At 32.8% G+C, this 19,756-nt stretch overlaps 2 protein-coding genes and 1 long non-coding RNA gene across 3 annotated transcripts; 1 reads left to right on the top strand and 2 right to left on the bottom strand.

Moving 5' to 3' along the window:
- Positions 1-1,369: 1,369 nt before the first annotated feature.
- On the bottom strand, positions 1,370-4,294 carry LOC146935213 (uncharacterized). Its single transcript, XM_085750361.1, has 10 exons — positions 4,205-4,294; positions 3,819-4,115; positions 3,634-3,728; positions 3,443-3,536; positions 2,529-2,618; positions 2,334-2,423; positions 2,115-2,255; positions 1,892-2,016; positions 1,754-1,820; positions 1,370-1,670 (listed from the first exon to the last, which is right to left on the bottom strand). The coding sequence occupies exons 4-10, from the start codon at positions 3,455-3,457 to the stop codon at positions 1,551-1,553; spliced, it is 648 nt and encodes a 215-aa protein (XP_085606487.1). The 5' UTR covers positions 3,458-3,536; positions 3,634-3,728; positions 3,819-4,115; positions 4,205-4,294; the 3' UTR covers positions 1,370-1,550.
- Positions 4,295-5,602: 1,308 nt separating this feature from the next.
- On the bottom strand, positions 5,603-10,614 carry LOC146935212 (uncharacterized). Its single transcript, XR_015030155.1, has 4 exons — positions 10,417-10,614; positions 7,617-7,715; positions 6,916-7,212; positions 5,603-5,712 (listed from the first exon to the last, which is right to left on the bottom strand). It is a non-coding gene; the product is annotated as an uncharacterized LOC146935212 (long non-coding RNA).
- A 7,170-nt stretch (positions 10,615-17,784) lies between these two features.
- Positions 17,785-18,568, top strand: LOC146935211 (uncharacterized). The gene has a single exon (XM_085757604.1). The coding sequence runs from the start codon at positions 17,852-17,854 to the stop codon at positions 18,515-18,517; it is 666 nt and encodes a 221-aa protein (XP_085613730.1). The 5' UTR covers positions 17,785-17,851; the 3' UTR covers positions 18,518-18,568.
- Positions 18,569-19,756: the final 1,188 nt, after the last annotated feature.

Below are 19,756 nucleotides of genomic sequence, written 5' to 3'. Positions count from 1 at the left end.
GACATGTCAGATGAATTCGTTTAATTTTTATGAAGATTCCTGGCAGTAACAATAATGTTATAGTCATTAAAACTGTGATGTGAAAGCCGGTTTTTGGACTTGAATTATGTGTAAGCTTTAGTAGTTTCTTAGGATGGTTATTGGTGTAATATAATGCTGATTACCTATAAGCTAAAATTTCGACGAGAAGATTTGATTTAAAAGAACAATGACATGGGAGACATTGACTTGAAAAAAAAATCAAAATAAAAATTTGTCAATTTGGATATTTTCTTTAATAGGCCATTGTTAGTATTCACGTCGGATTTTAATGCTCAATCAAATTGAGGCCGAGCGATTGAAGCTTAAATTGAACCTGTTATGGCACTTGGATTATAATAAATATATGTTTGGATATGAATTGCTTACTATGTATATGTAAGTATTCATGAGTCATTGCAATATATGCTCTATGGTTTTGCACTACACCGTCTTATACATGTATGTATAGGCACAAATCTAACTATTAAATAGTTACTCATCTTATTTAAACACAGAGAAACTAGAGTTACAAGTGTCTCAGCATATATGATAAGGTCCCTTTGGAGGAGCTTATTTGAGTTTATCTACAATAAGACACCCTTGTTAGTTGTAATTTTGACCATGTTTCAATGAACTTATTACAACAAATTATGAAACCTGCATTAATACTTCGGGATTAAGACTCACTGTGTGCTAAATTTAATAATCAAATAAAAACTAAAAGAAAGGGAGTGAACACGAGAATTATGGCATAACATTTGAGATAAATTGAATAATCTAAAACTTATCTTTTCAAAAAAAAAAAAACAATCTAAAACTGAATATGTAATTGTATTCTAAATTATGTAGAGAACTTAATCTGTTATCATGCATGTATGCAGTGAGACCGTAATTCTAAAGGTTCCAACTACACCTAAACTGACCTAAAAAAACACAAGGAAAATGCATAAACCTGCACTGAAAATTGGGCATACCTGCCTCAAAACTAAAGGAAAAGCAATAGCAGCCACAAACACCTCAAAAATCATAAAAGTATGTGCTCTATATTGCAGATCCAACAGCAAAAACAAGGCAGAACCTCCTCAAAAATCATAAAAGTATGTGCTCTATATTGCAGATCCAACAGCAAAAACAAGGCAGAACCTACACTTTGCTCTTTATATCACCAATGATTGGAGAAGCAATGATTTTTTTCTTCCTGTTTCAAATAATCTTCAATCTTACCCGCCTCTAGACTTTAAGATATTACTTACTTTCATATGAAATGTACTAGCCAATGACATGGTGATTAAAGCGACGTCACTCACATTACAAAAAAGAATTGATTGAAAATACTCACGCAAAATCAGAACCAACGAATTACTTAATAATAAAAAAAAGGAGTTTTGACATTAATAAGCTGTCAAAAATAAGACGAAAGCAAAGTCGAAATAGAAACTAGTCAACAATACAGAGTTGTAGAAAACAAATAAAATCCTTGTACCACACTAAAAAAACAAATAAAGTTGAATTCAACAACTACGAGTGACTCAGTTGATTTGTTCGACCCTCCTTGACTGTTTTGCAACTGCCAAAGTTGTCTCATTCAATAAGTTTGAAGGATCCAATATCAAATCCAATGCTATCCTGAGTCTTGTACCTTCATCAACCTATAACATACATATCATATTTATCAGTAAAATTTACGTAAAAGCTAAAATACAAAAGCAATTGAAAAGGAAGTATGTCATACATCAATCTGATACTCATTTGCGCCTTTTTCCATCATCCACTTTATGACCCATATTCCACAATCATTCCTAACATTGAATTTCATGATTAGATAACATATAAGAAAAATAAAAAATGAAAATAAATTTGAATTATGTACGAGTTAGCTGCCTGCATTCCCAAATCATTCGGAGTGACTAGGCTAAATTCGGATATGTTCGGTTTATTTCTTGTCCAAGTCATATAAAAAGAGGAGTCCATGAGGAACTTTTCCATATACAAAGCCTAAAGCCAACAATGTTTGTTAGTGATATGATATAAAATTTGTATTGAAGGTATAAGGAAATCTATAAACATACATAATTATAAGGATATAATTTTACCAGTTTCTTAATGCTTCGCATCCTGTCAGCACGGGTTGAATGACTTGGAAGTGAGTCGAGATAAATTAACTCTTTTTTGTCAAAGTCGATCACAAGCAGGAACCAATGTGAGCATTCAGAATCATGCACTGGTAAAAATATCTGTATACATTCACAGATAATATTTAGGCGAATATATTATACCTATGTGTCGTGTAATGATATTGTTTTGTGAATTACCTTTGAAATCTTATCAAAGGTCCCCATAAACTTGTTATGGTATTTTTTCATCATGACCTGTGTTTGTGCCTTCCATGCCAGCACATATTGCTATGATAGACAATATTTTTAGTGACATTTAGATATATGTGAAGTAGTATATTAAAACAAATCTAATTAAATTAATAAGTGATAGAAAATTATGTGAGTTTGTACCGAGAAAATGGTCGGCAAAAACCAAATTCCTCTTTTTGTCACTTCATTCTTTGCTTGATAAGTCAACATACACACAGCTAGATTTATTATCTGCAACAATGTGAAGATATTATGTTAAAATGTATATCATATATGCCAAGCATTTTCACATTTAGATGGTGCATAATAGTCAAACAACAAACATCATGTTTGAAATAAAAATTGCTCCAATGAAGAATATTCATCCTTTTAACAAAACTGTATTTGGACCTTTTCACATATGCATCACTCTTATAGAAGATACACAACACAATTACTAATTTTGGTTTGAAGAATACAATATAATTAGATCGTGCATTACCTTTCATTTAAAATCCTTATTAGTTTTCAAAGCAACACATATGCATTAAACTAAAATATTCACGTAATCTCATACACTTTATAGTCATTATCAGCAATAAATTTTCAATCATGTATATCAGGTTCTCATCTATCTACCATAATATGCATATTCAAAATATGATTTTCTAATCATAAAACTTATCATATGATGATAATCATGAATTAATGCAACACCTAACTAAATCATGATGACAGTACAAAAATGAAAATGCTGATAAAACTATAGTAAAGAATTGCTTACTTTCAGTTCAATGTGCAGTTTGTACAAAACATTATATTGAAGTATATTCAAATCAACGAGTTTCATGATTCAGACTAGTAATATAATGTTTCAAAAAAAACAAAAGACCTTAATATATAAGACCTTGTTTCATCTGTCATTGTCATATTTCAATACCATAATATATATATATATATATATTTGATAGATAGAAACTGATACCATATACAGGAAGAAAAATAACATAATTTGAAATTTCAGAAAGAAAAAAATAGCAAATGGAAATAATGTTAAACAAAAATAAGATTACTACGTCTTGGTCAAGCATTTCTCTAGGCTTCAGACACTATAGAACCTCTCTTGTTCCTTCACAGTATGGTATGTCTGAGACAATCAAGACCTGTTTGCTGCAAATAAAAAAAATAAACATTTTTTGTCACTTCTAATGTTTATATTTTTCTAAGAAACGATAATATTAAATGAAATGTTAAATGTATGACTAACTCATCAGTTGAACGGCCAAACAAATAAGATGCCATATCACATTCGTCAGAGTTCAAAGTCATTGCCTTCACTGGTTTAAACACCGAAGACAGCCACTGCATGAACAAATGGCATAAAAAATAATTAATGACGAAAACTATAATAACAATTATACCAAATGAGTAACATAAAGGTAAATTACTTACACTAGGAATAAAAGGTCCACATAATTTACTGTGAGTGTCTTGGCTCTTTTGGGATCTAATGTAGAACCCAGTTGGAGTGCTGGCTACGACAAGAGGTGTGCTGCCGTTTTTGTTTTTACCTGATGGTAAAAACACTTTCCGAAACATTTCCTTGTCAACGGGTTCACAGTCCTTATTGCCATCTTCCTTATCAGCATTGACACTAGACATCGGAACTGGTTGGTGCATGAGGTTCTTCAATATCCCTTTGATCTCTTCCAAGGATAGCTCCATCTTAGCCATCCTTTGTTTTAGCTCCTGTTCACATGTTAGCAAATTTTTCATAACTACATGTCAAATGTATGTAAGTAGATAAACTGTATGAATTGATACTACAAATGAATTACCTCATGTTCACATGTTGGATTCCAATCTTCAAATATTTCTTTTCCATTCTTGGAATCCATATTTGTGTCTTCTTCACTGCAAGTTCAATCAATAAGATAAATGACTTACTTGCTTTGAAATACATATATATACATAATCACGTGTTGCTCAACATTACAAAAAAATCACGTGGTCAACAACTAAATGGAAGTTGAGAAAAAAGAGCTAAAAAATAGGTACACATAAGCTTTTTGAGAAAAATACTAAGTCAAAATTAACCAAACAAAGATACATGTGGCTATTTTTTTGTAAAGGAAGGTACATGTGGGTTAAATTATCAAGAGATATTTACCAAAATAAAAACCAATCAAAGAAATAATAATAATAATAATAATAATAATAATAACAACAACTTTTACCCATGCTACATAGATAAATCAATTCAACATAAACAATATTTTAAGATTATCAAATATATATATGAACTGGTGAAGAATGTATATAACGTCTAAGAGTCATCAAATATATATAAAGTTCCTGTTCGTGTTATTTTGATGAAAGTTACAACAACTTATTGATTTAGATTATAGAATTAAATCAAACTACAAAACGTCCATCATTCTTGTCTGATACATTGAAAGATATTGCTAACATGATTTAAGAATTCTACAGGGTTATAGTATTGTGAACATAAACAGTAATTTAAGCTGCGGAAACGCCGCAATTTAAAATATAAAATGACTGCAAACATCAAAATGCTGATATATTTTTAACTATATAATCCTTTTCAGACACATTGTATGATCAAGCTCAACGACATAGGTTCTGTACATCAAGCTCAACGTCCATTTGCGTATACTTTTTTACACTCAATTAATAACTATTTTATGCACCACAGAATGATCCTAATGTTTTCGATTGATCAGCACGGATTTCACACCAAATACGACATGCGCATGCAAAAGGCTGGTTTGTACAGTGTCTGACCCTCTATGATTACCCATCGTAAAACCATGTCTAACAGACAGATATGTCACACACGTATAAAGTTTTAGGAAAATTGATCAAAGTTACGGTGGACCGCAGTTTATAATATATAAGCAGTTCATACATAAAGCGCCAACCATTACAAAGTTCTTGTAATATAAGCTGGGAAATTGATCAAAGTATCCGTGAGACCAAAATCTTGCGAAAAAGCTATCTAATGGACATATTATACTGAACACAACCATTGCAAAGTTCTTGTAATATAAGTTGGGAAATTCAACAAAAAACGAGCACTTGCGCAAGTTTAAATTTAACGGAAATAAGATAAATCAGTATATTTGGTCCAGCAATATGATAATGCACTTTTACTGTCACAAATAAAAACTCTTTTAATAATAATAATAATAATAATAATAATAATAATAATAGACAAACAAATCACAATTATAAGGAAAAAACTGCTCCTTTTTTTTGTCTGAAGAGGGTGACATAGTTGATCCATTGCAAACCTCCGTTCGTCGGCGTTTTATTTCAACCATGGCTGAATGAAAAATATACACATGTTTTTGTTGTGTCAACTAGCGCGAAAAGTATACACGTATATAAAAGAAAACAAGAATCTGAAATAAATTCTAGTAGTCATCTCATATCTTCTTCACAATTGACTCATACACACGTATAAATTGCTCTCTATCTTAGCAAGATGTCTTTTTTATATAACAACTTTAAAATGTTTTATCATTATAATTATCAAAGTAAATAATAAAATGAAAATGAATTCTTCAAAAAAACAAAGAGTAATGGAATGAAGATCAATTAAAATGGTTTTACCTCTTCAGAAACAAAGAATGAAGTTGTGAGGAAAGGAAGGTGAAGGTAAGAAGTGAGGGAAGTTAATGAATAGTGGATGAGGAAGAGTCTCACAAACAATGAGGCAACGTGTGTGTGTGTGCGCTAAAAGTAGAGGGAAAAAACCTGATGCCCGCCCAATGTATAATTTTTGTTTTTTGTTTTTAATGTAAAATGCTTTTACCATGAATTCAAGCCATGTTGCACATGTATGAGTAGTGGAGCTAAATTTTAGCTCACGATCTAATTAACTTGGTTTTAAATTTTCTCCTTTATTATCACTTCTTAAATTTTATTTTATTTTTTGCTACATTTTGAATTAACGAAATATACATGTATAAGTAGTGGAGCTAAATTTTAGCTCACGATCTAATTAACTTGGTTTTAAATTTTCTCCTTTATTATCACTTTTTAAATTTATAATTTTTTTTTGCTACATTTTGAATTAACGAAATATACATATATAAGAAAAATGAATAATAGTTCAACGAAAGGATAAAAAAAATATGGTTTGGTCTCAGACTGGATTTTTTTTTACTTTAAAATATAAACTGATATATGAAAATATCCCCAAAATTGAATACATCGAAGCAAATATATAAGGACGAGAAAGAATTCCTAACATGTGATATCTATCAATTATCTTAAAAGTGAAATAAGCAGTACAACTTAGATGATACCAACTTTGTTGGCAACATGCAATGCATCATAATCTGGAGTCAACCGAACATAGGCTTTCTTCGTACCATCAAGCCTGATCAAAGTGTTAACTTTCTTGGCCTGATTATTGACTCTATACTCAACAAATCAGAAAATGTTTTGATACAAATTGCAGCCATTGCAAACAACGTTTGGTTTGCTAAGAATCTAATCATTTTTTAAGATAGATATTTACCTGAGGAAGAAATAATCCAGAAAGCAATCCACAACATCAGTGAGTTCTAGAGTGCTACACTTTAAGCACCTATCTCAGATCCGCTTCAACCCCTCCCAGCTCGTTGTTCGGTTCGCGTTTGCCATTCCAAATGGACCAAACCAGAACCAGACTTCGTGAAAGCCAACAGTGACGCCAACCTTCTTTTATTTTTTTTTGTTTCTTTTGGTATAATATATTATAATTGTTTCCTTCTTAGGTACAATCTACCATAGCTAATATTCTCACAGCAATGGCAAAGAGTATCTTCATGAAAATCTACAACAAAGATTCTATGGTATCATCGCTAACTCTGATTACAATCAACATAATTAATGGTATGTGCTACTGTTATCATAGGCAAGGCCAATGAAATAAAACAGAAAGCATATTGAATGGGGATAAACAAATTAGCAAAATTTGTAAGACACTACAGTAAATATACAGTTTTAAAAAAAGATAAAAATAATTGATGAATTGCATTCATGAGTGCCGGATTCCATTCAACATACTTCGGAATTTGTTTGTGGATAATTTCTTGACAAGTTTTTTAGCATCACAAGAAACTTCAGCCCCTGCTAGTTTGTCTATGTTTTTGGCATAACCAGAACTAACAATCTTTTTCCTTGCACCATTGCAACTTGTCAATGACATTAAGATAGAGATTAAGAACTTTTTGTTACCTGAATTTCCCTCTTCTGGATCAAGCAATTGCAGAAGCAGGGCTATGTTATGACCACCTTGAACAAACCTCTTTCTATTTCTAGGTACCATGACCATACCTGTAATATCCCGCCTGTCAGTATCAGAATATTACCAGTCGATCGTGCCAGAGGAATTAAGTTCATGGAAAATAAGTGGGATGGAAATATTTTATGGGATGTCAGCTTAATACGAGTTAAGTATCAGTGTCGTATTAAACACGCTTGGAGCAAGGGCAATTTAGTAATTGCACGTTTAAGAGATATTTATTTGATTTTGGCTCAAAATATCTCACTTTCCACTCTTCATTCTCTCTCTAGGTTTTGGCAAGAAATTCTTCTCCTCCTTCTCTCCTCTTTCACGCCCTCCTCTCTTCTCCTTGCCATCCAAGAATTTGATTCCATCTTTATACATACTTGAGCAAGGATTCTTCAAGATCATAGTGAAGAATGGAAGCTTGGTTTGGATTGTTACCACTACTCTTTCTTTTGTCCAAGAGAACCTCAAGAGGTTAGGGTATTGGTTATGATGGAAGTAGAAGCATGATTTTGTGCATGATGTGGTTCTTTATGATCAAGAAACAAAGAGAAAGATGGAGGAAGTGGGATTGATGAGCTAAAGCCATGGATTTGTGTTGAACCAAGAGCAAGGGTTTTGGCATTCTTGAAGCTTAGGACTTGGAGGCTTTGGAAATCAAGTGCAATCCTATCTAGGTGAGTTCCATAGATAGAATACCCACCTTTGGGTTTGTGTAATCTTGTAGAAAAATCATGTTTTATGTTAGTTTTGCTTTTATGAAATTTAAGTAACCCCAAGGTAATTCTTGTTGTTTACATGCTAAAAATTGCCATGAGATATGTTTAAATGAAGCTATATATGTTGTTGGATGTATTGGTGCATTACAGGGTCCAATTGGTCGAGTTTTGGGTCGAAAATGGCGAAAACCCGTAGCCGAAAGCACCGAAAACGCAAAAATTCGCAGCGCTGCGCCTGTACAAGGGCGCTAGGCGCCCACAAGTCAGGGAGCCAGCGCTAGGCGCCCTCCCTCTGGCGCCAGGCGCCCCAGACAGGACAACGTTCGCGTTGTTCTGCGCTTGGGTGCTTGGGGGCAGTCGCGTGGGGGTCCGTAGCGATCTTTTCGGTGTATTCTTGTACTGTTTTTACTTATCTTTCTACTGGTACAAGCTTGGCTTTATCAAATCATGAAATTTATAAACGGCTCATAACTTGGGTTTATGGCATTTTCGGTCTTCAGAAAGTATTGAAAATTTGCACACATCGTCAATTGATCCTTGCACCATTAATCATGGCAATCTTAGCATGTATTACAAGGATGGCTCAAGAGAGTTTTAGCCGAATTATTCGGGTAGCAAAGAACTAGGCATGGGATGAAAGTAGAGCCTTGACATAGCTTGTCAAGAACTAGAATAGTTAGTAGAGAATAGAATGTTAGGCATGAGTAGTATGCTTGACTAGTTGCGAAGTGGCATAGAGTAATCTCTTCGAATAGAAACTAGAGTGCCATACGAGTATGGCAAGACGTGAATTGATTAGATATCTCTTCACGTAGTAAGTTAAGCAAGCACATAGTTTACCTCTAGTCGGATCGCATAGACATCCGAGGTAAAAGAGATAGCTAGTATTGATTTAATACTCATGCATATATATTTAGACCAAGATTTTAATGAAGCTGTGAGGCGATTAGATATCTCTTCACCTAGAAGCTTTAGCAAGATGTAGTGGTCGTGTCTCTTGTGTCCACACTAGGTTGGTTCAAGAGGTTTCCATTAGGTGAAACGGGGTTAGCCGTAAGGATCCCGCACGTCACTGCAGGAGTGCCGTTGGTTATACCTTAGATAGGTTTCCATCGGATAGATAGGGATTGCGCTCGGGGTTACTCCACTCGGGGCTTTCCGTAAAATGAACTCAGATAATATTTGTTTGTTAAACGCTAACGTTATGAATAAACTTGACTATGCATATTTGTTAGATATATTTATGTTATGTCATAGAGCCTTGACGTAGGTCGTCAAGAATTAGTAGAGCCTTGGCGTAGATCATCAAGAATAGTAGAACATAGACGTAGATCGTCAAACTAGCATGATAGCAGGATGGAATATGTTGTTAGATACAACATAGTTATGCATAGAGCAAGTATAGAGAAAGATATACCGTTGACGATATTAGGTTTTCCCTAATCATCCGGGTTAGAATCGTGTCATGATTATGTTAGACTTGGGCCTTAATGCGTAGAGCGTATTCTTGACAATGCGGTTTTAGTTTCCCCTCGACCGCCATGACATAGGAAGTGAAGCCTATAACGGTGAGATAAGACTATGACGGCCCTAGTATGCACGACCGTCTAAGTATGCAAGTCCCCACACACGTATAATCAACCGTCAGGTTGTATTTTAGACACGTGGTGACCGTAGGTTTCCCTTGAGGTTGCCTATAGCCTAGGATTTAGGGGAACTCACTGAGACATTATGTCTCATCCCAATCCTTATTTGTTTCAGATAAACAGGTTGGATTAGCAAGCTAGTAGCTGAATGGATGTTACGACAAGTGTTCGTTCGTACCCGCTGCAGGATGAGATGGATAATCAAGGATGCATTCATAATATCTTTAGAAAAGTTGAGTTGTATTATTATGTACGAACGCATTTGGTTGTATATATATTCATTCGTAGTTGTTTTGTTGTAGAATTTTTAATGTATCCAATACTAAACTTAACGCACGTGCTAGACATTCTAGATACGTCTAGTATGGGTGTTACAATACCAGAGAGTTCCTCGGCTGCCACTGTTGGCTTTCACGAAGTCTGGATCTGGTGAGGCTTTTGCACGATTGACTGCAGTTTCAGGCAAGTTTGAAAGTGACAACGAAAAAGTGATAGGTATGGTGAAGATTCAGGAGGATGAAGATCGAACCTATCTGGGGTCAAAGAAATTCAACATCTGAAGCTTTCCTTTGACTCCTGTCTTTTTAGATTCAGTCCAAGAATGGGCAATAATGTTTCTCATAATCTGTCCCAAAAAAAAAAAAAAAAAATCTGCCCCACTTACATAGAAATATAAGTGAGGTGTATTTTTATGACCTGATGAATTAATAAAATTTCCTTTGTGATTAAAAAAAAAGGATAATAAAAATAAAAAGTTCAATCTGAAAAAATATGTATACCATTAATATTATTAAGATTTAATTTTCTTTTTTTTGATAGTGATTGTTAAGATTTAATTAATAAAACTAGAAATATTGTTAAGGTTAAGATTTAATTAATATTGTTAAGATTTTTTGGTAGCAAATGGAGTTTGCTCAATTTTTTTTTAAAATAAGTGATTTTTTAATTAAAATTAAAAAAGCTATAATAAACGGGTTCTAAATTAAATTTTGCAAAACGACCATTATGCACGTGAAATGATTGAATTTACTCTTATATTTCATTGACACAAACAATATACTCTTTATGTTCCTAAATACAAGTCGTTGTCAACCACTTCACACATGTCAATCATCAACTTTGACTATTAACATAAGGAAAATGTTAACTAGTGCCCCCGGGGCACTGGTTAAGGACCATAAATAGCAACTTTTTATAAAAGTTTGTGTAATCAATGCATTGGAACTTGAAAATTTTGACATTTTAAAAAAATAATTGCTTAATTTAGCATGCTTAAAGAGTGCCCCGGGGGCACTCGTTAACAAGACCCTTAACATAATTAATTTTTTTTAAAACCAAAAAGGAGCCTCAACTATGTGTTAAGGTCTCAAAATGTATTAACCAAACCAAGAGGAAAATAAACAAAAAGGAACTCGAATTGAAACAGACCAATCCAACTTAGAGTATCAAATAAAGTCAATTGGACCATTGGATATGACCAAATTGTATTAAGAATGAAACAAGATCTAGAATTTCATCGATGAGAATCTTTCGTATAAATCAATTCGATAAACTACCCTTCCAAAACTTACTCAACATGAAAGGACACTTCTTCTTAATTTGAAATAGACCCAACATGCTCACGATATCAAATAAAATCAATCGGATCTTTGGTTACGATCTAATTAGACTGTAAATGAAATAGAAACTCGAATTTCGACTATTGAGATCTTCCGTATAAGTCAATGCGAGAAACTACCCTTTTAGAAAACTAGTCAACATGAAAGGACACTTATCGTTTGATTGAAATGGACCCAACCGACTCACAATATCAAATAAAATTGATCGGACCGTTGGATATGACCTAATAAAACTGAAAATGTAATTGGAACTTGAATATCGTCTATCAGAATCATCCGTACAAGGTAATACGATAAACTACCCTTTTGGAAACCTTGTCAACATCTAAGAGCGCTTCTCATTTGATTGAAACATATCCAACCGACTTTATCCAACCGACTTATGACTGTTGAGGAAAATCTCTAATTAATTTTAAAGATAATAAACCTTGATGATTAAGGAATTAATGGACTTTGATTAATTTCTTGGTATTTAACTTGTGCTATTGAGTGTTTTATTAAGACATGAACAAGGTTTAAATTATATCAAGATTCAAGAAATCAAAGGACATTTGGTTTTATGAACTAAGTATGAGGTTAGAAAGTTAGTTCAGAATGTTGCTTAGTGAGTTGATCAGAATGTTCAAGCAAAGGTCAGAAGGTTGTTCTTATACAAGCCAATAATATCAAGAACATTATCAAGAACATGCAAGTCACTTATGACATGAACAAATGTCCAGAAAAGTACGTTTGCATGGATCAATCAAACAATAAAGGCATTTACAAAGTTAAATGTCAAAAAGGTTTTTCAATGTTCTTTAAGATTATGAACATTGAAGTACTAGGAATATTCCAATGTGAATATCATCCTAGATGTTGCAATTACTGCGCTTCAGTTATGTTCAGTATTAGGATTGATTACATCAAGTACAAGTCTTACAAATCAACCTAAGTGAAAACAAATGGAACATTCTGATGATCAAAATGTTCAACTCTGCATATGTTTCATACTATGAACAGTACAATAGGTGAAAACTTAAAAATCAAAGCAAAATGGAGATCTAGTCCTGATCAATCAAAGAAGGACACGTATGAGATATGATACAGTACAGTATCCTTGCATATCACATAGAAGCATGGGCCTGACGATTGCAGATCCACTACTCTCTCTCTCCTGCACACAATCCAATGCAGATCTAGAGCAACTTTATCTAACTTTATCCAACTTTATCCAGCAACATTTTGATGTATGTGGAAAAGTTAATATTCATGGATATTGCCCAGAAAATCATATGAAACGCATATGACAAACCCAGAAACTCATGTGTTCATTCATATATGATGAACCTAGATGAATGTCTGATGAACATCAACATTCTGATGAAGAACACAACAACATTCTTATGTTCAGAACGTTTACCCAGAATTTCAAGTAAAAGTTTGTGGGGCCCAGGACACGTGACATAACACCATTGGACACCCTACAACGGTTATATGAGCCCAAAAAAAATCTATAAATAGATATCGAAGGCTCAACATTACTTACACCATTGCAAAGCATACAAGAAAACATTTGAAACGTGTTTGAAGCTCTTGCAATTTGAATTGATCATCACTGAGATTCTTTATATCTTCTTGTAGTGTAAATCAATTCTTTCTGTTATCTCTTTAAAAATAAATTTTCCTTCCATTCTTCTATTGTGTGTTTCTACAAACACTCAAACCTCATACAAATTGTAATCAAAGTCTCATCTAGCTTTAGGGGTACTAAAGTGTTAGTTTGAGCAAAGATTGTAAAAGTCTAAGTGGGTTACTTATCAAGAAGGTGCAATCCTGATGAGGCTTAGAGAATACAAGTTTGTAATTGTTCAGGTGAACAAAGGTTGTAAGGTGCAGGATTTGAGAGGTTATCTCAAGCATCATAGTGGAAACTCTCACAAGATTGTGAGGAGTGGACTAGCCCACATTGGGTGAACCACTATAAATCTTTGTGTGTTATTTCTCTCTTCCTTATACTCTTTAATTTCAGTATACACTACACACACAAACACATTTACTTTATTAAACTATGAAGTCACTTCACTAACTTAAACATTTCAAGTAAAACAACTTGAGAATTAATTTTAAGTTGCAGGATAATTTTTTAAAAGGTCACAATTCAAACCCCCTTTCCTTCTGACTATATTATCTACTTCAATGACATCAAACAAAATTGATCGGACCTTTAGATATGACCTAATTAGACTGCAAATGAAACATGCAAATATGATTACTTACTCATTAACTAGAGCGACCATTTCTTATGTTAGTCGACAAGTTTATGTTTATGTTACTCTTCGTATTCTTCCTTCTTCTTTTTTTTATCAATGATATCAAAAGAAAGAGGAAGCTATGTTATGCGTTGAATAATTTGAACATTGTGAATGATATTGTCACAATATTAATTGTTATTTGAAATTTACATGAGACTTGTTGTTGGGTTGTTTTGTAGCAACAGACGACCGAATGCAGGCATCACTTTAGTTTAAACAACTTTAAGAACTTAATTTACACGAGGGATAATAAAGTTTAAGCTGAATAATTATGCTTTTTTATTTATTTATTTCTCACATGTCTCTTTCTATTACAGCTAAACTTGTTCGGTGAATTCCTACACAACAAATTTAAGTACCTCTCTTGATAGAAATTTCAATTGTTGTTCATTACATTATAAGAGACTAGTCCCCTTTCATCTAATCTCTAGGGGGTGTTTGTTTCATGGATTGCAAATTTATTCCTAGGAATGTGACATTGGGAATCCTTGGTTCCCATGTTTGTTTCAAGTTATCATAAAGTATGCGTAGGTATATTTTATTCCTAGGAATAAAATTTACACATGACTTTTTCATTTGTTATTCCTATGTTAAAGTAGAGGAATCTTTTATTCCCATGGGAATAAGATGTAACCACCCTAACTTCCCACTATCACACCATTTTAACTCTTTTATTTTTTATTTTAAATTATAAATTAAATATATTTTAAAACATTCCTGGGAAACTAAAATAATTAACAAACACTTTAATAGGATTAAGATTCCTAGGAATAATGTTCCAGGAAAAGTTATTCCCAGGATTGTAAATTTAATCCTTGAAACAAACACACATAATTTTTTTTGTTGATAGAAATGAGTGCCTAAGCCCGGTAATCTCCATGTTACGGGTAATTTAAGTTACACATATTACAAATTTTAGTCTCCAAATATTATACACTTTGTCCCTTGATTAAAATGACATAAATTACCAAAGTGTCTAACGTATACAAATAAGAGAAACAAAATGTATAAAATTTGTAATTTAAAAGACATAGAACGAAAATATTTAAGGGACCAAAATATATTGTTTTAGTAAAAAAAATTGAAAAAGCAAAACCTAATTTATTAAATATATAGTTTTCATATAAAATATTCATCTATTTATATTACTTTTTACCCTTACCATGTTGCATTCATTACATAATTTAAAAATTACTAACATGCTATTGTGTGAAACGTTACTCCAATGATAAGATTTTGCAACATTTACTCCAATGTTGCAGTTAATTAGTCAAAATCTTAAATCTTAGCATGTTCTCCCATAAATCTCAGTCAGAGTCCAGATCTGCTCCATTTATGTATCTGTCCATTTACCCGGTTCTCTTCACTGATGAATGACACTTGGCAACTAAAAATTCGATGGCTAGGATTAAAAACATCAATTTGTGAAAGTAACAGGGAAACACAATGTAACAACCATCGTCCCTCTGTTCTTGCATCAGTTCTGCCTCTCTATGTTTTATCATCTTCTACAATCCCCTTTTCTAATTGGAAACAAAATCAAACAAATTGGTAAACATGGGATGATGTTAGAAATTCAACCATATCATAGCTTCTGTTAATAAAATTTAGACTGTATTCATAGTTTCAAATCCCCTTTTCCAATTTGGTTATAATTAATAATGAATTGATGAACATATTCCGATGGAACAAAACAGAGAAGGAATAGGTTTACGGAGAAGGGAGAAGAGAATCACAAGTGGAGAGAAGAGGAATGGTTGGACATGGCTGGGGTCAGCGATTGAGAATAGAGAAGAGGAGTAGTTGCTGTGATTTGGGGTCAGGGATGGAATTGCTTCTCTATGGCTTTCATCAATTGATGTTTTTAATCCTAGCCATCGAATTTTTAGTTGCCACATGTCATTCATCAGTGAAGAGAACCACGTAAATGGACAGATACATAAATGGAGCAGATCTGGACTCAGTCAAAACCATCAATACCACCACACATGGAAATGGAACGAAGTAGTTGTTATGACCTCTATTTTGATAACTGTTATAATAAATTATATAGACATAATTATTATAGTTGAAATATAGACATAATTATTATAGTTGAAATATCTATCCAAATTGTCAACTTACAATAGTAAGTGATAATTACCTATTACCTAGGTAAATGCCAAATTAGAATAGTGAAACAAATAATTTCACACATGTAATAGTGGTAAATTTAGTAGTATAAATACCACACTTTGGTCCATGTAAAAATACACCAACTTTTGAGAAATCAAAATATATTATCATACTTCCTTCTCTCTTGATTTACTTAGTTTGGTAAAGTAGTAATTTATATAATCTTATTAGTTCATTAATATCATAAAATTAGTATTTAAAAATCTAAAATCTTTAACACGTTATCAGCACGATCGTTTCTACCAGAAGATTACACTACTGCTAGGTATGTTATCTATACTAATCACTTTAATATTATTACCTTACTATTGTTATGTATATCATTTATCTTTATCATCTTAATATTATTATTATTTGCCCCGGTTATAGAAAACTGGCAATCCGTCAAGTGATTTATAACTAGAGTGGCTATTATTGTTATGGAGGTATAAAAACCCCATCTAATCTAATTTTACTTTTATGCTTAATGGAGGTCGAAAAACCCCATCTAATCTAATTTTACTTTTATGTTTAATGGAGGTCTAAAGCCCCATCTAATCTAATTTTACTTTCATGTTTAATGGAGGTCTAAAACTCCATCTAATCTAATTTTAGTTTCATGCTCAATGGAGGTCTAAAACTCCATCTAACTTTTATATTTAATGGAGGTTCAAAAGCCCATCTATAATTTTGATTCATGAGATATTATTAAATATAAATAAATAAATTTAATGTGTTTATCATATATATTCATTTACCATATATGTTGTCTTGTGATTTTCCATACAACTCATGTGTCCTAACTTAGATGAAATTTAACATTTAAAATATCTTTTTCTCATTATCCAACGTTAATGAATAGTAAAATCAACGGTCATGAACAGTGATTTCAACGGTCATGAATATTAAAATCAACGGTCATGAACAGTGATTTTAACGGTCATGACCAGTGATTTCAACGGTCATGAACAGTGATTTCAATGGCTATGAACAGTGTATTTAACGGTAACAGTAACGGTCATTTTTACAAAATTCACTCTATAAATACATCACCTTCATTCATAATTTTCACATCTCAAAATATTTACCTATACTTACAAAATGGCTAAAATCCTTTTCCTATGCATCACTCTACTTGTGGTTATTGTGTTCTTCTTCTTTTTCACCCATATTGAAGAATTAGGAAAAGATTTTGTAGGATTAGCTATAATTAGTGTTTTACCATTATTAATCTTAGCTTGTGTAATTACTTTTTGTTTTCGTGGAGGCTTAGATTAAAGTATTATCATGTTTTTGTAATCGTTGCTATTAAATAAAATAATATTTCTATTTTCGTCATAGTATATATATTAAATGTTGATTATGTTCTTCTGTATTTTAGATATAATCATGTCAAATGTTAAGCACCAATTCAAAATTTTAAACATAACTGGAGACAACTACATAACTTGGAACAACAACGTAATTGAATATCTTGCATGTGAGGGACTCGACAAGATTCTTGAGACGATTTGGGAGATGTCCCAGAGGAATTGACAAAGAAAAAATCAAAAGTAAATCGGATAATAAAACACCACCTTGATGATGGATTACAAACAGAGTACTCGAATGCAAAAGATCCTAAGATCTTGTGGGACAAACTTAAGGCAAGATTTGGGCATCAAAAGAAAGTATTACTGCCCTCGTTGATGGATCAATGAAACAAATTAAGGTTCCAAGATTATAAAAGTGTTGTTGCATATAACTCTGCTATGCATCAAATTATAGCACAATTAGAATTTTGTGGCGTAACTATAACCGAAAAGGAAAAGTTGGAGAAAACATTCTCAACTTTTCATGCATCTCAGGTGTTGTTGCAACAACAATATAGAATGAGGGAATTTACTGAATACTCTGATTTGGTTGCAGCCCTTCTAGTGGCTGAACAAAATAACGAGCTCCTCATAAAAAACCATCAGTTGCGTCCTACAGGAACAATGTCATATCCTGAAATAAATGCCACAACTTTTAATCAAGGGCGTGGTGGTTATAGTCTTCAAAGAGGACGTGGTGGTAATGCTCGTTTTGGTGGTCGTGGTCGAGGCAGAAATCATGGTCGAAACCATTTTCGTGGTGGAGGCCGTGGAAGAGGTTATATGAATTATAGGCCTCTCAAATATGACCAAACCAACAAGAATCATCAAGGTAAAGGTAAAAACATCCAGGAAGGTCCCTCTAGAAATCATGATGATCGTTGTTATAGATACGGGAAGAAAGGTCATTGGTCTAAAGCATGTAGGACACCAGAGTATCTGTGTAAAAGATACAAAGAATCTGTTGATGAAAAGGAAAGGGAGGTTAATTTTAATGAAATTGAACCCAAGAATGATACTACCTGTCTTGAGACTGCTGATTTCATAGGAGAAGAAATGGATTAATTAATTAGTTAAAATATATATATGTAATGTGTGTTGTTTTAAGAATTTGCATGTTGTGTGACTATGTAATATTTTCATGATCTAAATAAAATAATATTGTTGAATATGTTGTATTGTCTTACCCTCTCTTTTCTTTAATCTTATTTTTATTTTAAGAAGGATGGAAATGGATCATGGCAAAGACATTTGCATTCCAGACAGTGGAACTACCCATACGATCCTCAAAAGTAAGAAATATTTCACCAAAATATTTCCTACTAAAGGTGTAATAAACACAATCTCAGGTCCAGCAGATTTAATTGAAGGAACAGGTAATGCTATGTTCATATTACCAAATGGGACGAAGTTTGTCATTAATAATGCTCTATACTCTCCGAAATCAAAGAGAAATTTGTTGAGTTTTAATGACATATATAGTCAAGGATATGATACTGAAACTACAACCGAAGGTAATATGAAATACATTAATATTACTACTAATATTTTGGGAAAGAAGAATATTTTAGAAAAACTACCAAAATTGCCTTCTGGACTACATTATACATATATACATGAAATTGAATGTAATTCAGTATTAAAAGAAGATCCCAAAACTATGACTTTATGGCATGACCGCTTAGGTCATCCTGGTTCAACAATGATGCGTAAAATAGTTGAAAGTACTCATGTCATTCATTGAAAGGTTTAAAGCTTACAAAAGAAGATAGACCATGTGAAGCTTGTTCTCTTGGAAAATTAATAACAAAACATTCGACAGGCAAAATTCAGACAAAATCACCTGCATTTCTTGAAAGAATCCAAGGAGATATATGTGGACCCATCCATCCACCATCGGGACCATTCAGGTACTTTATGGTATTAATTGATGCATCTAGTAGATGGTCACATGTTTGTTTACTGTCAAGTCGTGATATGGCATTTGCAAAATTTCTTGCACAAATAATTAAACTAAGGGCACAATTTCCTGATTATACTATAAAGAAAATTAGACTTGACAATGCCGGTGAATTTTCATCTGAATCATTTAATAATTATTGCATGTCAATTGGAATTACTGTTGAGCATCATGTTCCTCATGTACATACACAAAATGGTTTAGCTGAGTCATTAATCAAACGTCTTCAATATATTGCTAGACCTTTAATTATGAGAACTAAGCTACCAGTTACAGTTTGGGGTCATGCAATTTTACATGCTGCAGCACTAATACGTCTAAGGCCAAGTGCTGATCATAAACAT

Source organism: Medicago sativa, chromosome 3, assembly GCF_051527215.1.
Source record: "Medicago sativa cultivar Bolivia chromosome 3, Bolivia_mono, whole genome shotgun sequence".
Taxonomy (NCBI): Eukaryota; Viridiplantae; Streptophyta; class Magnoliopsida; order Fabales; family Fabaceae; genus Medicago; species Medicago sativa.
This window is presented reverse-complemented; position numbering and strand designations above follow the sequence as displayed.

Bases quoted from the DNA above. Each gene is read 5' to 3' on its own strand.
- LOC146935213 (XM_085750361.1), bottom strand. The intron at 2,424-2,528 runs GTACAAACTCAC...TGTCTATCATAG, and splicing joins TTTTGCCGACCATTTTCTCG to CAATATGTGCTGGCATGGAA. The intron at 2,256-2,333 runs GTAATTCACAAA...GAATGTATACAG, and splicing joins CCTTTGATAAGATTTCAAAG to ATATTTTTACCAGTGCATGA.
- LOC146935211 (XM_085757604.1), top strand. From the start codon at position 17,852: ATGCATCAAATTATAGCACAATTAGAATTTTGTGGCGTAACTATAACC.